The sequence below is a fragment of the Pleurodeles waltl genome, chromosome 3_1, assembly GCF_031143425.1.
Source record: "Pleurodeles waltl isolate 20211129_DDA chromosome 3_1, aPleWal1.hap1.20221129, whole genome shotgun sequence".
Lineage (NCBI taxonomy): Eukaryota > Metazoa > Chordata > Amphibia > Caudata > Salamandridae > Pleurodeles > Pleurodeles waltl.
Window position 1 is genome coordinate 1,909,039,032 of NC_090440.1, and position 18,999 is coordinate 1,909,058,030.

The window sequence follows — 18,999 nt, forward strand, 5'->3', positions numbered from 1 at the left end:
AATGCATGCCATGGGTGGAGTGTGGGTGTTCCCACGCATCCACCTTCTGACACATTCCCTGATTTACCAACACTGGTAGACCCGAGAATGCATCAGAATTGTACACCTCCTGACCAGAGGTGCAATCTGTGAGAAATATATTTATTTCTCCTCATTGTTTCCTCTTTCTAAGTGTGTTACATTCTGCCCCTTCCTTCACAAAAAAAGTCCTGCCTACAACGGAGGCACCCTTGCACCAGAGTGCAAGGGTGCCTGTGTTGGCGCTAGGCAGCAGTTTGTGTGCCAGCGCAGGCTGAGAGCAGGAATGCTCTGTATAATGTTAAATACGGTGCGTTCCTGCCCTCTTCTTTTCACATAGCGCAGCAAGGTGGCTTGCTGCATTGCATGAAATAGTGATAAATATGGGGCCTAAGTCTTCAAAGAATCACATCACAACAGGTACTTTAAATAAGTATGGATCATATGATAAACACAAAAAGGTATAAAGTGCAGATAGGTAACGTTTGACAGTGCACACTGCAAGTCATTCCTGGGAAAGACAACAAACAACCATACATCCACCAGTTTGGACCACAAAGGTTCTGTATTACGAATGCCACACCAAGTCACAAACTTGTCCCAGTGTCCACTGTAGACAGACTTTGCAGAAGGGTGTCAAGCTTAAAAATGACATCCACTACTTTGAATGTGAGATCGGATGAAGACAATAGCCATCATTCAATTTCCACTCATGAAGGTGTAGATGGCACAACCCTAGATGCAAGTTCCTGTCCTGCTGCTTCTGCGAAAGAATATTCTCCCGAAGCAGCAGCCTCATCAGAGGGCAGGTGCTCGTCCCCAGATGTTCTGAGCACCACACTCTCCTTGCCCAATCTGGATCCACTAGGATGACTTTGGCCCAGTTGTTTGTGATCTTTTTCAGAACTGAGGGCAGAAGAAGTAGAAGCGGGAAGGCTTACCAGATTCCTGTTCTCTAATCTCAGTGGAACGCCTCACCAAGAGAGAGCTTTCTTGGGAACTCCAGGGTGCAAAAGTGATGTTATTGCTTTTCTTGGTAGTGGTGAAGAGATAAAGCCAGGGTTCTCCCTATTGCCGGAAGATGCCTTGTACCACCTCCAGATGTAACTGCCATTCATGATCCGCTAGGCATCGCTGGCTGAGTTCGCCCACCCTAGAGATTAAAGATCCTTCTAGGTGCTGCATGAGCAGGCAAACGTTCTGACAATTCAGCCAGTTCTCGAGGTGCAGGACCTCTTGGAGGAGGGCCCAGGATTGCACTTAGCCCTGCTTCTCTCAATACCACATTGCTATAATGTTGTCCATGAGGATTTTAACCAGGCTCTCCTTGATGGATAGCAAGAAGGCTTTCAAGGAAAAGCAAATGGTAGCAAATCCAGCAGGTTCATGTGAAGATGGTTCTCTGCTGGAGACCAGTCCTTTCGATCTCTACCTCCCTCAGAATACATTGTCAAGCCAACAATGATGAGCCCATCAGCTCTGGTTGGAACAGGAAGAGGGGCCAGCAGCATGTTTAATTATGGTTAAGCAGTTTCTTTGCAGTCTTCTCTGTAACATGTCTGAAATCTTCTGGGCCCACAGAGATGTCAGATCCCACTGCAGAGCCCGCACAAGCCATAAGGCTTAGTCGAGGAGCAGGATGCAGGATGCCAATATGCCAAGATGCCTCAATGCCACCCTCATTGAGACACTACACTGAGGCTGAAACATTGGGATCATAGCCCGAATGCCCTGGACTTGCTGATCCTAATGGAAGGCCTGCTAACACACTTTATTTAGGATGGCCTTGATTAAAGGAAGCCACTGCAAAGGAATCAGGTCTGTTTTCAGCATATTGATAGTGAACCCCAACAATATCACAAGGTTCACTTTTGTCTGAAGGGGGTTCACAACTGACCTTGAGCTTGCCTTCAACAGCAAGTCATTCAGATATGGGAAGATTGGTATGTCCAACCTCTGAAGATATGCTCCGACTACAGCCATCACTTTTGTGAGTACTGATGAGGCTGAAAGGGAGCACAGCACACTGACAATGTTCCTGGCCCTCCTTGAACTACAATTACAGCCTGGGGGACTGCAGAATGGGAACATGCAACTAGACGCCCTACAGGTTCCTGCTACCAACTAGTCTCCTGGGTCCTGGACAGAGAGAACCTGGGCCAGCATGAGCATTCAGACTTGGTCATTCTACTGTAAGAAATTGAAAGTTTGTGATCTAAAACAAGACGAAGGAACCTGCCCTTTTTCGTCACTAGGAAATAACTGGAGTAAGACTGGGTTCCTACTTCCGAGACTGCAACTGAGCCTTGGCTTCTTTCACCAAAAGAGCCTGTATTTTCAACAAGAAAATGGACAAATGCTCCTCCAAAAGTCACTCTGATATGGGTGGAAGATGTGGCAGGTCAGAAAGGAGTGTCTGGGCAGCACACCAGTAGCGGCTTGCAGGGGGTGGGTTGGGAGAAGGGGCGGGCAGCCTGGCGCATGGCAGGGAGAAGGACAAACAAAAATAATGATAATTAAAAGAAAACCTTACCTTCCGTTATCCCGTTTCATGCTGGCAGCATGAAAGCAGCGTTAAGATTGGCTGGAGCGCCCTGGCTTGGCGCTCTGAGGCAGAGTGGGAGCCTCTGCCTGCTGCCTCCAACCCGGCAACACTTTGCCCAGTTGGAGAGAGTTGAGTGCACATGTGTGTTTGGCTGGCCCGAGACGGCTGGCGAAACATACATGCATACTGAGGGGAGTGCCGTGCACCCATGGCCCCCCCGTTTCACAATAAGATTATAATAAACATAGTTTATTATTCTTTTATTTTAAAAGGTTTGCAGCTGCTGGTGGTGGGGGGGTGGGGCGACGCTCCGCCATAGTGGCGAAGCCGCCGCTGCAGGGCATAGTCCCATTGAACTATCTACAGGACCCACCTGTCAGATGTAATGAGCTGCCACCCCTGGAGAAAATGCCATATTCTGCCTTCCTCAGATAGGTTGTGCGCTGTGAAGGGCAAACTAAAATGGCTCGGAAGCTGCTGCTGGAGAAGGCGGAGAATGGAAGTGTAAGTGTCCTTGTTGGCCAAGACATTATTTACTGGATCCCCGACCCTGGTAGGACTGGAAAACCTGTGGCTGGAGTGGTGGTCTGTGTGCAAAACCCCTGGTGAGGCCTCAAAGAGGGAAAACTGTTAAAGATAATAACTTGCTGGCATGGAGAGAGAGGCCGAGAGGGCGCGCTGTGGCTCTGCCTTCTTTCAAGTGCTCTAGTGCTGATTCGCCTTCTCACCAAATAGATGAGACCCTTCAAAAAGCATATCCATGACTGACGTCGGAAAGTTACCCAAAAAAAAACCTGGACCTCTTCCACGAGTGGTATAGGAGCATCACGCAAGTCCTGACAGCTTTGCCCAAAAATCTTTAGTGTTCAGACTTAACTTTATAACGTATTTGGCTGCGTCTTGGCCATCCTGAATTGTTTGTGCCAGGTTGACACCACATTCTTACAGGACTCCCAGCACAATCTCTGCCATTATATCCAATAATGTGTGGTAGTACCTACCCAGCAAGCAGCTGGCACTGACCGACTAAAAGGCAAAGCTAGCCAAGGAGAACATCAGTTTCCCAAAAGTTTCAATTATCTTTGACTCTTTTTTATGGGGGCAAAGGAAATGAGTTGGGATTAATCAGGCTTGAGCTACCAAGCTCTCATCAGTTGGGTGCTGGGTCAGTAAAGCTGGGTCACCCGGAGTCGGTCTGTGGCCTTATATTACCTGACTATTCATATGTGAGTAGGAACAAAGTTTACCACAGGTGCCTATGATAGTGTCATTCAGGGCTTAGTGAATGAAAGCAAGGGCTTGGAAGAAATCTGTCCAGGCTACAAAAACTCAGTGGGGACAGTGTTTTTCACCTCCATGGAAGGCAAGTGTAAATCCAAGCCCTCAGCTGCTCGTATGATGACTATAGCAAATAAGGCTGTGTCTTCCACTGAGGATCCAACTCACTGGCCCATAGTAGGGTGAAGTTAAAATTATCATCAACATAATGTGGGGGTAAGTCATCCTCGTCATCTCCATCATCACCAAAAGCTGGTTGACTGAGGTCAGAGCCTGAGCCAAAATATTGATGGAGTGTTGAAGGGCAGCCCTACATAAGGGTACAGTTTCATGAGAATCAGAATGAACTGTGTATGGGCACACCAGAGCTGTTCCAGGGCACAACCTTGGTTGAGGTCGAGACAAATTTGGATCGAAGTTCGACAATATATTAGGAACAGTGTCCTCCTCAGGCATTAGCAGCATTAGGACTGGTAATGATGCAGGAGGAACAGCGTGGATCTTGAAGTTGGATGTAGAGCTGGCTCCAGACACAGAGCTGAACCCAAAACAGGTTCAGGAGGCACAGCCAGTTCTGAGGGTGGACATTAAAACCTTTCCTACTGGCTTTGCCAATGCTTGGAAAAAATAGCAAAAATGCTGTTTTTTGTGTAGAATGCATATGCAAGAAAAGTAACTGAATGTGATAAACCGCAAATTTTAATTTTATTTTTCAGATTTAGAATAATCTCTTGCGCATTCTAATGAAAGCACTTCCTGGAAGGCGGAATGATACATCGCCAGCTGACAGCATGAGGTGATCGAGTGATACTTCTCTGGGTGGAGCCAAGCCATATTTCATTCTATGCATATTTTAAAGAATTGCTAAAAATGTCATCCAGACAGCTGCTCTGTCAAGCCAGGCGAAAAAGAGAGGTTAACCTTACCTAAATAGGCATTTATTATGAACAATTTTAATTAGTCATGCGTCTGATGTCGCCTGGTAACTCCTTTCCAGAGTTTCCAGTGTTGTGGGTATTGATAACTGTGGGAGGAGGTGACAGAAATAATAAGGATCACAAGTGAGGTAATAAGGGTTACCTCACAAATGAGAAATTACTGGGGGAATCAGTAATTTGATTTGATTGGCAATTCCTTCCTGTATTTCGCAATCAGGCTCCCCCTGATTTCAGAATGAGCATTAAAAAATACTAAGGGTTTTTTAGTGATCAGTGCATTACGCAATAGAAATTCATTTTTAGGGTTTAGGGAAGGATAGCCTTAAAGGGTGAAAAATAATTTTAAAGTTCAAGGTAAAGGATAGTAAGGTGTTTTTAGGGGTCAGTGTTAAGGAACATTAGGGTTTTTTTAAGCCTCATAGATGGGTAGCGTTAAGGGGAAGTAAGCTTTTCCAGTGCAGGGAAGGGTGTAGGTTAAAGAGTGGGGTTTATTGACGGGAAGGAGTAGAAAGCATTTCTTAGGGTTCAAGGAAGGTTGATAAGGGGTAGTAAGGATTTTTTAGTGCAGGGTAGAGCAGAGTCAAGGAATAGTAAGAGAGTTTTAAGGTTTATGGAAGTCAAGTTGTAGTAAGGTGTTTTTTGGGTTCACTGTGGGGCAGTTTTAATGGGTAGTAGGAAGATTTTAGATTTCATTGATGGGTAGCGTTAAGGGTAATAAGGGTAATGAATTCATGAATGAGTAGTGTTAAGGGGTAGTAAAGTGTTTTCAGGCTTCAGGGAAGTATGGCATTAAGGGGTAGTAAAGGGTTGGTAGGAAGGGGTAGCAGTAAAGGGGAGCAAACAGTTTGTAGGTTTCAGGGATTGATAGCATTAAGGGACAGTCAGGGTTTGTTTAAGGATTCAGGGAATGGTAATTTAAAATTACAGTATTTTAAATAAGTACAGTAATTTAATATGTACAAAATATAAAATCTGAAGTACATTAAATATTAGAAATGCAATTTGTGAAAAGGAAATAATAAAAACTAGGAATTAGGAACTAGGAAAAAACTAGGAATTAGAAAGAAAAAACACCACTGTCTCATGGAGGGCCATGTTAAGGTAAGTTGATTATTCAGCCTCCTCCCCATCTGGCCTCCTCCCATGTGCGCTGCTGACAGAGATGTACAAACAACATAATTATTTAGGAGCCATATAGCTTTGCAGTGGCACGTGTTTGACCTAAAGGTCAAGCTCTGTTGTAGCACAAAATCTGTAGACTCTAGACTTGATAAATAGCTATGGCCCACACAGCTTGGTAAACAAAGGGTTACAGCTTTTGGATAACAAGCTATTTTTCTGTGGAAGTACACAACCTCTACACAATCACAACATATACTTCTACCCACCAACATATAGGTGGAGCTAAAGCTCCTTTCTGTAGAACTTATTTTTAATTGTACTGTTTTTATTTAGGTTTATCATGTAAGGTCAGACACAGCTGTGTTTTGAAGCCAGACCTAAAAAGCAGTGCCATTGATATTGAAAGTTATGTTATCAGGAAAAAGTGAATGATAAAAATAAGAGGGGTGGGGGTAGAGAACCAGGCGGTACACAATAGCATAAAGTCAATGTGAAATAGGTGTCCACAGTAATCATACAGTCTAGTAAGTACATGAAGATATTCTGCTGCTGCAGAGAAGAGAACGGAGTTCATTGATGGAAATACGTAAATGGAATTGATGTACCCGAAATCTTAGTACTGTCCCTCATATCACAATGATCATCAATACGTGACAATTTATGCAGCATTTTAATCAAAGTACTAGTAGGTTGACTGTAAAGTGATTCACTGAGAGGTTGTGTTAATGTACATGAACTCTAGACTAGAAGCTAACACATAGGTGGTATCGGAATAAAATTACATGTTAGAAAAATTAATCTGTCATGTTATATTTTAGAGTCTAAACTAATAGTCTGCATTGAAACAATATTGAATTTTAATGAGTAATGTTTTAAATGTGCAGAGAAATGCCTTTCTGCACCACCCTAATGGAAATGTATTGGTAAAGTTATTTCATTTTAAAGTTATTGCCACATGAATGCTAATGAAGATTTTTTAATGCTGAAGTTATAGATTGCGCATTAAAACAAGCATTATTTTAATGTATTAATATGCTGTTTTAATTTACCCGAATTAACCTAAGTGAGGCCTGATAGGCCCTGTTTTCTTGAATAAGCAGAAAATGTCAAGTCATCTTGCTAACGTGAACTTTTCCTTCAGATTTCATTCCCATGAGAAGATTAGTTTGGTAATAAATGTCTATTGTCTTATGAATATATAGTTTGTAAATTCAACCTTGAATAGGGAACTAGCAATTTACACATTTGTTTCAAATTTGTATGGAAGAACATTGATGGACACCGTTCTCAAGAGAGACTTGGGAAAACATGAAGATGTTTCAAGTTGGAGTCACATGATTGATTTCTATTGGATGTTGCCCCTTCAACATCAGGTGGACTGACAATCCAACAAATCAGCTTGCCTTATGAAGTTTAATATACTGTTCCCCAGCTGGACTTTGGTCAGACTTGAGATTAAGAATCCCATTTGTTGGACCCCTTGGACTTTGAGAGGTATTGCCCTCTCTACCCATGCCCCTTTGAAATGCCTTGCTGAGACTTAGGGATTTCTCCCGAGCCCAAAGAGGATGAGTCTTGACCGAGCTTCTAAATGCTGATGCTTTTTAGGGTCGAGCCTGCGTCGAATGCGCTCGCGCATGCGTATCGCTAATGAGGCGCTTTAGGGAATAGAAAAGGGCTCGGAGCCCTGTCGACATCACGTCAGTGTCTTTCATTGGCAAGTTGGCTTGTCTGTTAGAATCCTCTTCTTTTCATTAGTGGAAGGCACGCATATGTCATGCCTTTTCCGGTGGTTAGCCCTCCTCGAGCGCAGCGACCAAGTACAGAAAACATGCAAGGCTGGCTGGGTTTATGGACTACTTTTTCTCTGTTTTCTCAGCGCGATCTTGCTGGGCAGAAGACCAGCGCTTCGCATACTATCGACCTTGTTACTCAGTTAATTACACTTTTGCCTATACTTTTATTAGTGTGAACTGTAGCAGCGCGATCGTGCTGTTTTGTTTTAATGCAATAAAAATCCAGTTGGGAGTTTACAACTGTGAACAGCTGTAACTCCGACAAATGCGAGACCCTAGTGCATTGCAAATGCTTGTTTTACTTACCTTTGCCCGCACTAGTTAGTGATCTAAAGCCCAAAATTTACTTTTCCAAATCCTTTATGTCCCTTTTGAACCTTTGGACCGCATGTGTTATGCTCAGCACATGTTAGTCCCTGATTGGAGAATTTGTAGGGTTTACCCTTGCCCAGAGATCTGTATTCAGATGATCTAAATTGCCTTAATGCTTGCTAAAACTGAGCAATACTTGTTTTCTATCCATCAGATAATTTTACTGATGTTCTGTGATATCTTTATTGAATGACTAGTTTTCTTAATGTTTGTTCATCTTAATCTGTTTCGTCGCTTTGGTCAACCCTGGTGATACTCTATCTTTACAACTTTGTCTTGGGATTTGCCTATATAACTTTGAGCTTAAGCTTGTAATGAAACCCCTTAACTTTATTCTTGACTGGAGTTTTCCTTGTATGGCCACATGGGTCATTCTATGTAATGTAATTGGTTTGTATTGAAATTTGCTGTTTGGTTCTATCACACAATTTTGCTGGTTCCAAAGATCCATTGGCCTCATCAAGCATTGATTCCTGCGAAGGATGAAAATGCTGCAGCAGATCATAGTCAACCTATTATAATTTGAGTAGTGAAACAATAATATGGAATTGAGTATAAAAAGATTTAGATGTCCACAAAAAAATGACATCTTTTAGAAAACAAATATAAATGAAATTGGAAAGGAATTTGGTACAATAATACCCTAAGCGTCTTTGTATCACAATTTAAAATTATTCTTCCACCGAAGAATGTTGCCTCTCCCCAACCCCATCCATATCACCAGTACTACAGAGGTAGCCTTCTCATTAATTCTCTTCAACCTCCACACCTCTTTTGCAGGACAGGAGGAATTGTGCATCTGTCCTATACTCATTAACTGTAATGTTGATGATGCGTTAATGTAATGAATAATAATAGCTTGATTTTATATAATGCTTCATACCACATTTATAGCACACTTCTGTCTTTTCTAAGTGCTGTAAATAACTGATCTTGCTCTCTCTAATTGTTGTGGTATGTAATATCAATAGAATGTAAGTTTGTGTTTGTCTTGCTGGGATGTGAACTTGTGATGTTCAGATAACTGGATCTGTCATTATTGAGCATGAACTCACTAAGCCTTTTTGCCGCATAATGAAATGCTTCATGCCTCGCTGTAATAATGACACTGGATGCTCTTTTTACCTCCTCATACAATGTCTATTGCAAAGGTGAAGTGCACATGGTATTGGACACGTTTTGTCAATGTATACCTAATATGTTTTTCCTATCCGTGAAGTACCTATTTATGATGATACTGTATAAAATTTTAACATCTGTAGTAGTTTTGATTTAAGCGTTGATGTAAGTTTGATACTCTATGTCTATCAGCTTTATCAGATTATGATGTTGTATGCTTTGTTTACCTTTATCCTGCCTACAACTTGCAGTTTCACTGATCAGAGATATAACCTGCAGTGGATTAGGTCTGTATGATAGAAATTATAAGTAAAAGAAATACAAGGACCATGGTTTGGTAAGATAATTTTAGCTTAGCCATGTATTTTGTAAGCTTATCCCAGAATTCTTTAAAGATAAGACAGCCACATTCCATGCGCAGGTGTGCACTGTGAATAAGATCTGATGCCGCTAAGGTCTGGCCAACTGCATCCATATTGACCAGGCTGGTAGACATCTCTAGTAACCGCGAGTGGGTGGTGGGCTGCCAGAGCAGCAGAGGATAGTACCTCATCTCCCTTGGTGGATGATGGGCTTCCTGCCAAACCGCAAATGATGGCCTCTATGTCTTTGGGTGGTAGTGTGCTGTTCATTTCTCATGTCATCTCAGCATATTGAGCCAAAAAGAATAGCCAGGCTTAGGAGGCGACAGCACTTACAAATCAACAAACCTCAGCAGTTTCCAACCTCATTCACTAAACAATATAAATTGATGAGAACAATTTACACAGCACAGAGGCCGCTGGCAGTCTTATCAAGGGATTTTACATCAGAATTGAGTACCACAAAGAAACTCTAGGTACTTAAATTTGCATTGAGAAGCACTCATTTTTAACTTTGGTGGTTGCATGCAAAAACTTCAGAATAGCATTTTTATGTAAAAAAAGTATGTCAAGCTTTGATTTGGTAGTTGCAGATAGCCCTCTTTAAAGTTGTTAAACAAACAGAGCCTTTTTTGTTGTTCATCAGCATGACATACTTCATATTCTCTAAGTCTAACGAAGCTCTGATGAAAAAGAACTTCCACGGCAAGCAAATAAATACATTTGGAAAAACAACTTCTGTTGAGCAATTTCCACATCCCCCATATTCATACAGCCCAATCTACTAGGTAGCTGTGAAAAGTAAGATGTTTTATGCTGTGTAGTTTGCCTGCTTTTCACACCATGGTTATGTATTTTGTAAGAAACAAAGGACCTGCTCATCACAAATTTTGTGGTGAAAGTGCTAGATTCTTCATTGGATTCCTTCAGTGGAAAGTGGACTCACTCATCTTAGGCATAGAGTAGCTCAGGTCATTCTACCGACAAATTCTTTCACTTCCAATTCTCACTTTTTCCACAATTCAGAGCCCAAATCTAAATCATGCCCAGATTAATTAAACAACAGTCAAGGGCTATACCAAAACACTAAAGGTAGCTACAAGCATCTTCTTTGGACTGCTACTATCCAGCCCAGATTAATAAACTCCAGGCTAAATATAGAACCCATCCATCGATCCATACAAAAACTCTTACCATGAGTTCAGGTGGAAAGATGAGCTCTTGAGTAGGGTCAAAAGGTAAGAATGCACCTTCGATTTTCAGTTTTTTGGAGACCTGCTAAAGAAAAGAGTGTTTTTAAATGTAATTACTATAGAAAAACATACTTTGCTTAGACTTCATGGCAAGAGCAACAAGTTCAAAATTCAATCTTTGACCATCAGAGTTTAAGATCCCAATATCATCCAGCATGCCAGCAAAAGGAGAGAGTGTACATGCTGTCCAGGTAGTGATGAACTGATCAACACCATTACTTAGAAAGGTGTGCATTCAGAATATTTAGTAGGGAATGTCATTATACCTTGATATTGAAGCCAAAATATCAAGGATAAAAATACTGACAGGTAAATATGTATAGATTATCTATATCTAGCTACACATTTTATAACTATTTTTTTTTGTATATTTAATTAGTGATTTTCACATATTTAGATTCGAGTAGTACAATACAATATAGTGTTACGTTGTTACAAATTATCAAAATATAAGTGTTGTCTTGACATATAGAGAAAAAAAAAAAGAACAATAAATTCACATATTGCCGTGGTGTATTTCCTATTTGATATGTAAATTGTTGAATATATAAACATACATATTTTATGTAAACAAAGCTGTAAACTGTATCAGCAAATCAAAAATAATTAATAACATATATTGAAAGAGAAAAAAGAGAAGATTAACAATCACCATGCATGCATTAAAATATATATTTGTCGTAATGTGTCATGTGTATAGTAAGGACCAAATCATAGTGTGAATATCAAGTGTTGAAAGTCAGGCCCAAGTCCGCTTATGTGCTGTTATCGAGACATGTGTATAAACATATAGTGGCTGTGTGTATTTATCAGGGAGGGCTGCCCAGTTCACGGTGGATGAAGGTCTTTTTTTGCTTCCACCTTCAAAACCAATGACTCCCAATATTCCGCCCCTGAATTTGTTATGCCCTGTGCCTGGAGCCACCGTAGATGATGAGCTTCTGCCTTAGACCATAACAAAAGGTCTTTCAACCATTGCGGTACGGACGGGGGGCCTGGGACTTCCACGACATGGCTATCCTGCGTTTAAATAGCACAAATGCTAAATCTATGAACCTGTGAAGGTATTTGTCTTTTTTGTGTGTTTTGGTTCGAATACTTAACAGGCAAGAGGACGGTGTCGCAGGTGGGGTATAATCTGTTATTTCCGTAATTGTTACAATGATTGTGTGCCAGACAGTCCGTAAATTCGGGCAATCCCATACCATGTGATAAAATCCCACTGGGGATGTAGCACATCTCGGGCAAACTGGTTCATGTGTTGGGTACATACGATGGAGACGTTGGGGGTCTAAGTATGCTTGGTGTATATAGTTAAATTGAGTGAATCTAAATCTGGCATTGCGAGAGATCTCCTTTACTGAGCGCAATGCTAAGTTCCACTCTGGTATTGTCAATGAGTTTGATAGCACCGTATTCCATTTTTCGTATGTTGTTTGTAGCAGGGTATTAGGGGGTGCACGGAGTGCTATGTATAGAGTGGAAATGATGCGTTTAGTTGTTGTTGCTGACAATATGGCATGTAAGACCTGAGAAGTGGGTGGTTCAGTATTTCCTGGACCCCATATGTGACGCATGCCTTGTATTATAGTGTAATAGGTGATAAACTGCCATGGTGCAATGTCATATTCAGCAATCATACCTTGAAAATATTTAACTACACCACCTGATAAGAGGTGTTCCATTCGTGTGATGCCCTTATCTACCCATAGTGCTCGTGCCTGGGTTGGTATATTCTGTGGTATTCCAGGTATATCCCACAGTGTTATCGCCGGAGAATATGAGTGGGTGATTGTTTGGGATATAAGTAACAATGCCAGGATGTATGTGCTGTTTTTAGTAATGGAGTCATTATAGAACCACCCATCCTGGTGCTGGTCAACCACGTGTATAGTGTTGTGTTACCCAGATGGGCTAGTACATCACGTGTTTCTGGGTGTAACGGAGAAATCAACCAATGGTTGGCCATTGTAGTTGCGCTGCTGCGCAATAGGACTGAAAGTGTTGGGCGCCTAGGCCACCTTCATGGAGCGGTCTCTGGAGTACAGAAAGTGCTACTCTGCGATGTTTGTCTCCCCATATTAAGTCCAATAATAAACTATTCAGCACTCTGAAAAAGGCTTGTGGCACTGCAACAGGTAGAGCTGAAAAATAATACAGCAACCGAGGTAAAATTAACATCTTAGATATCGCTACTCTGCCCATTGGGGATAGAGGTAGCGATTGCCAAAAAGTGAGGGATGTGCGAGCAGTCGTTAGCGCTTTAGTCAGATTACCATCTAGGAGATTTTTAGTCGAATGATAGATATATACTCCTAAATATTTGAAGGTCTCATATTGCCACTGCAATCGTGTATTATTTGCGGTAAGGCATTTAGAGGGAGGATATAATACTAGTGGAAACACGCATGACGTAGCCCAATTAACCTGGAGTCCTGACGCTGTCCCAAAGAGTGAAAGTAAGTGTTCAAGTTCAGGGAGCATGGAGCGCACATCTCTGATATATATAGGAGCATCGTCCGCATATAAGGACACCACATGGAATCTCTGGGAGTCCCATATACCCCAGGCTTCACCTTTGGTGTGTAGGTAGCATGCCAGGGGTTCCATAGCTAAAGCAAATAACAGCGGCAATAGGGGGCAGCCCTGCCGTGTGCCGCGTTGTATATTAAAGCAGTTCGATATTACCCTACCTGTTTTCACTCTTGCTAGTGGCTCTCCATATAGCGTCCTAACCCAGTGCAATAGGCAATAGGCGAGGACCAAATCCCATTTTTTCCAGACAAGCAAATAAGAAGTCCCATCCTAATGTATCAAAGGCCTTCTCTATATCTAAAGAGACCGCCACACAATGCATATCCTCTGTTGGTGTATTGTGTATTAAATGTAGGAGACGTCTGATATTTATAAATGTGGTGCGACCTGGTATATCATAGACTGATCATAGTGTACCAAAGAATGCATTACAGGTAGCAGGAGGTTAGCAAGTGTCTTACCTAGAATTTTGCAGTCTAGGTTAAGCAGTGATAAAGGGCGGTAGGATCTTACATCAGTCGCATCGCGCCCTGGTTTAGGTAGCACTACAATAAGAGCTTCCCGCAAGGAGCGTGGCAGGGAGCCCTGTTGAAATGCCTCTTGGTAGACTTCTAACAATCGTGAAAAGAGGGTGGTGGGATATGTGGCATAGTATTCAATGGGCAAGCCATCAGTGCCCGGTGTCTTGCCACGCGCCATCTGTTTGACCCCAGCCGCGAGTTCATCTAATTGTGTGGGTTCTTCTATTATATTGCGCTGTGTATCTGTCAATTTAGGAAGGTATACCTCATTTAAAAAGCAGCATGCTCTCTCTGTGTTCAAATCAGACGGACGTTCATAGAGCCATTGGTATTAAGTGCGAAAAGCATTGTTTATTGCGAGCTGTGACATGGCCATATGTCCATCTGGCAACAGGATGGCCATTGCCGGTGTTCTATGGTTCACCTCTCGGAGGAGCCAGGCAAGTACCTTACCCGATCGATCTCCTTGAGCATGTTGTAAGGCCATGCGTGTGCGATAATCATAGTGACTTAAAGTGGATTCTGTTCCATGTCTATGTCGTCTGAGTTGACGTAATTGTGTAGGGGACCCGTAGGATTCCGTAGCATGAATTTCTTCTTGATGTAAGTCATGTTCAGTCTTAATAAGGCCACGAGTTAATTGCTGTCTTACTCCCCAAGTTGTAGCCATACAGTGCCCACGAATTACCACTTTATGTGTTTCCCATTCCGTTGCACGGGAAGAAGCAGTGTCAGCGTTTGTTAGGAAATATTGCAGAATAGTGTCAGACAATGATTCATGGAACGGAGGATCTAGCAAGGCCTCTGTTTTCAGGCGCCAAGTGGGTATCACGGGCCGCAGTGTACCCCAATACATAAGTGCTGTTAGTGTGTTATGGTCAGAGTGTGTTTTTGCGAGATATTCTGTGTGGTTCAAAAGGGGGCCAGTATTGGTGGTACTAAATAAAATATCTATCCTGGTATGAAGGTCGTGTACCGGGGAGTAAAATGAATATTCACGATCTTGTGGGTGATTCAATCGCCATACATCAACTAATCCCATGTGTGTACTCCAGGTTCGGAAATGACAAGTATTTCTTAGACCGGGGGTTGCCGATATTGGGGGATGAGATCGGTCTAGTTGAGGATCCATAATGCAATTGAAATCTCCGCCCCAGATCGTAGGAGCAAGTGGGTCATTGAACAGGGCAGGTGTGAGGGAATCCAGAAAGGGGATCTGATTAGTGTTTGGAGCATAGACAGCTGCTAGGTTAATGGGTGTGCCATCTAGCCTACCCTCCAGTATCACATATCTACCTTCCTTATCTATTATCTGGGAAGTGAGGGCAAAGGGAATGCCAGGAGCTAGCCATACTAGAACACCTTTGGAGAATGCTGACTTAGCAGTGCCATATACCTGACCTCGCCAGTGAGATCTTATCTTCGCTAATTCAGCTTTCGTGAGATGTGTTTCTTGAAGCAGTGCAATATGTACCCCATGACGTTTGAGATATGAGTGTATTTTATATTGTTTACTGCATGTTGCCATACCTCTGACATTCTAGGTCAGGACTCTATATTGTAGGACTTGGGTTGGCCGTTATGTATGAGACATGTTTCATTAATTTTTAAGCAAGGTACTACAGACAAAATATCACATTTGCGCACTACACTTTCAAGGACATGCATATGCATGAGCAGCTGACAGGATATGGCCCAATATTTGGAGCTACGATGGTGTTCAAAGTTGCATATTAATGAGCATGGTGAAACATATAAAGAACTAAGAGGAAAAAAACCCAACAATAAAAACAATCCCTCCCGGGCCGCAACTATATGTTGTGCCGCCCAATGTGCGCTAACCAGTAACAAATAAGTGTCTCTGTGTCTCAATGAACAAAGCGTCCAAAGGTACATCATGGTGGTTTAGTGACGAGTTTTAGTGAAAATATACCCCGCTACGGGCCCTTGATGGTTGATGCAACAAAGGAGAAAGGATCAAGTTAAGTAGTGTTTACGAGGATGTCCAGGTGTTCTACGGTGAGATATATATATGGCAGTAAAGTACAAAATTTGCATAGCTTGCTATTGACTGTCAAATAATGTCATCCACTGAGCCAGGCGCAATATGTGGGGCTTTATTGCTGCCAGTCTCCGAGATCTCAGAGCCAGTGTCCGATCCTGATGTTTGTGCGTGCTCCGAGCGAAGAGTGTTGAAGGGGTTCTTACAGCAGCGTGATCGAGCAGCGTGTGGCTGCCGCTACTGCTCGATCACGTTCCGCCGCCACCTGTTCCTGGTTTGGGCGGGATCTAGCTGGTTTTCTGCAACGTCGTCTCGGCTTCGGGGTGATCCATGTGTCCGCCTCTTTCTCCTCCTCTGTTGCCGCCACCAAGCCCTTGGCGTGAAGCCAGGACCATAGATCTTCGGGTGATTGGAAAATATGCGTTGTCTCTTGGTCTATGATCTTAAGTTTTGCTGGATAAAGAACAGCATATTTGATTGTAGAGCGTGGAGGCATTGTTTAACTGCCATGAATGACTCCCTTTTCCGTTACACTTCAGTTGTGTAATCTGGATATGCCGCTATTGATGTGTCTTCGAAGGGCCAAGGCCCTTTGGTGCGGAATAATTGTAGGATCAAGTCCTGATTGCGAAAATTCAGGAGGCGAGCTATGGGAGGGCGTGGAGGGGCACTTGCTTTAGGTGGTCGGCCCGGTATTCGGTGGGCCCTCTCGATGGAGAACTGAGGTGGGACGTCTTCATGGAGCACCGTGGATCTGAGCCATTTTTCCAGAAACAATTCTGCGTTAGGTAGTTCAGAGCGCTCAGGAAATCCAATGAAACTGATGTTGTTTCGTCTCGAGCGGCCTTCCGCATCTTCAGCTCTGCGGTGAAGGACATTGAGTTCCTCTAGCATGGATGCTATTTGCTTTTGTATCGATTGAAAAGTTGGTGGTACAGTCTGAGTGATTGCTTCCGCCTGAGTAACCCGCTCTGCGAGTTTACGATGATCCGCTCTCAACAGGTTAACTTCCAATGAGACTGTGTCAATCTTGGTTTCCAGCAAGGTTTTGGTATCTAATATTGCATGCAGAATTTTTTCAAATTTTTCAGAGTGGCGCTGTAGTGTAGTTTCCAATTGGCGAAACTGTTCAGTTTGTGATAGTAGTTCCGAAGAGTCAGTGTCAGTTGTGGCCATGGTTTCACTGGTGGCTTTATTGGGCCGTGATTTCCTCATGGTGGCAGTGAGCAAGAGAGTTATGTCTGCGAGCTATGACCTCTGCTATTGATCCACTTCAAGTGATAGTCTTGTTATAACACTGTTATATATATGATGCAATGATTAATAGTTTTGTGGGACACCTTGGGCGTGTCGCTGTGTCATTCAGTACTTTAAAATGTGTATCAGTAAACACCCGGCTGCTGCCGTGCAGGAGGATATCCAAATGCTGTGCACTGGCAGTACCCAGTGTTAAGTAGTGACAGGGGTATTAGAACGCTGATCTTTATACTTATAATGTATTTAAAAGATGATTTGGGAGTATAACTGTAGTGCTTCATTAATTTATTTTGCTTCCTGCTTCGTGATTCACAATGTTCCTGGGCAGCAGCCGTTCTGGTCTTTTACACAGGCCCAGGGATTCAATAGGCCTTCACTCGGCACTGGCGTGCACAGCCGGCAGAGGAGAAAGGGGGAAAGGCGAGCAGGCCTTCCATATGAAAATTGTGTGGAGCGGGCTGATCCGCAGCACGTGCCCCACCCTCCCCACAACTGCAGCGCACCTACCGCAGTATCCCCACGATCCTGAAAGTGGTGTGCGCCCTCCACGGTGGCCCGAAGCAACGGGGGGCCGCTGTCCAGCGCCGGCTTGGCAGATCACGCACACACCGGTGCACCTCTGAGGCACCCCTGTCCTTCACCCCGAGCAAAGCTGGTAGCAAAGATGCTGGTGGAAGTCCGGCCGCAGGCTCGGAGCACGAGATCAGCTGCTCTGCCGGTCAAGCCGCCATCTTTGTTCTCACAGTTGCTGGTCACAAACGCCGCGCAAGGGACGGCGCGTCGGATCACACCCTTGCGGGCCCCACCGGTTCATACCACCTCAGCAAGCTAAATCACAGGGACTCACTGTACATATGGAGCTCCCTTGGTGGTTGTGTGTGCAGGATGTTGATTGGGCCCCGCGCGGAGCTTGTTTACTAGCGTCCTATGCGGCCGCCATCTTGGCCACCCCCACATTTTTGAACTATTATGATAAATACATAGCTTCAAGGTATGGAGATGTAGATTTAAGAATAGTAAACCTGTACTTCCTTATATGCATTTCTCTTACGCTTTTTTGGTTCTTGACGTTCTTGACGTTTTGGCTACGATATAAAGATTAAAGTATCACAACATACCTGTACTCAAAATTCAGACTACAACCCTTTGAAGTACATACTTTTAGAAGTAAATAATGTGTGACTGCAGGATATTTTTATTCTTCCAGTTATATCGTTATTTTTTTCTATTTACACTTGCAAGTTTTTGTTTAAAACTATGACCTTTTGAAATCAGTCCTTGTTTTAAATTACATTATTTTCACTCAGAAAATCAGTGTTTTCAGTCTTAGTTCTTTACCAACATTCTTTCTGTAAGTCTGTTCGCTCATCTCTCCTGTTTCTGCTCATTTAGTCCATCAAGAGGAAGTACAGCAACATACTTCTCTGTGCGCACGTTGGAAAAGAGCAGAAGCCAATAAGTTGAAATAAAACTTTGGCATGTAAAAAAAGTTGAGAAGCACGTACATTTATGCCTTAAAGTAAATTAAATAATAATTACATAAGTTAATGCTGAGGGGTAACGGATGAAAGTGGCTGTCAATAACATAAATAATAATTATAAAAAAAAAGGTTTATAAAAAGCCTGGTTACTCCATCCGGAGTATCCCGACGCTAAGTGTACAGTCTCACTACAGACACTGATGTAGCAGCTTAACCAGCCTAAAAAACAAGTGGTAAGTTTCTTGCAGAAAGCAAGTTCTGATCTTCCCTGTCTCATATCCAGAGGCAAAGTATTCCATAATTTAGGGTCCAGAAAGGTTTTTTTCACCCTGGGAATGGCAATGAGTGAGGCCCCAGCAGATCTAAGACTTCTGCTAGGTCGATAAAACTTTACCAGGAA

General features: G+C 42.9%; 1 protein-coding gene across 3 annotated transcripts in view; it reads right to left on the reverse strand.

The window, feature by feature from the left end:
* Window positions 1–18,999, reverse strand: part of LOC138285750 (aldehyde oxidase 1-like) — a 388,242-nt gene that overhangs the window by 278,012 nt on the left and 91,231 nt on the right. For 2 of the 3 annotated variants that reach the window (XM_069226090.1, XM_069226088.1), the window contains exon 8: window positions 10,745–10,828. In XM_069226090.1, coding sequence (XP_069082191.1) covers window positions 10,745–10,828 — 84 coding nt within the window. The remainder of the gene's footprint in view (window positions 1–10,744; window positions 10,829–18,999) is intronic. The other variant, XM_069226089.1, reaches the window with a different exon arrangement.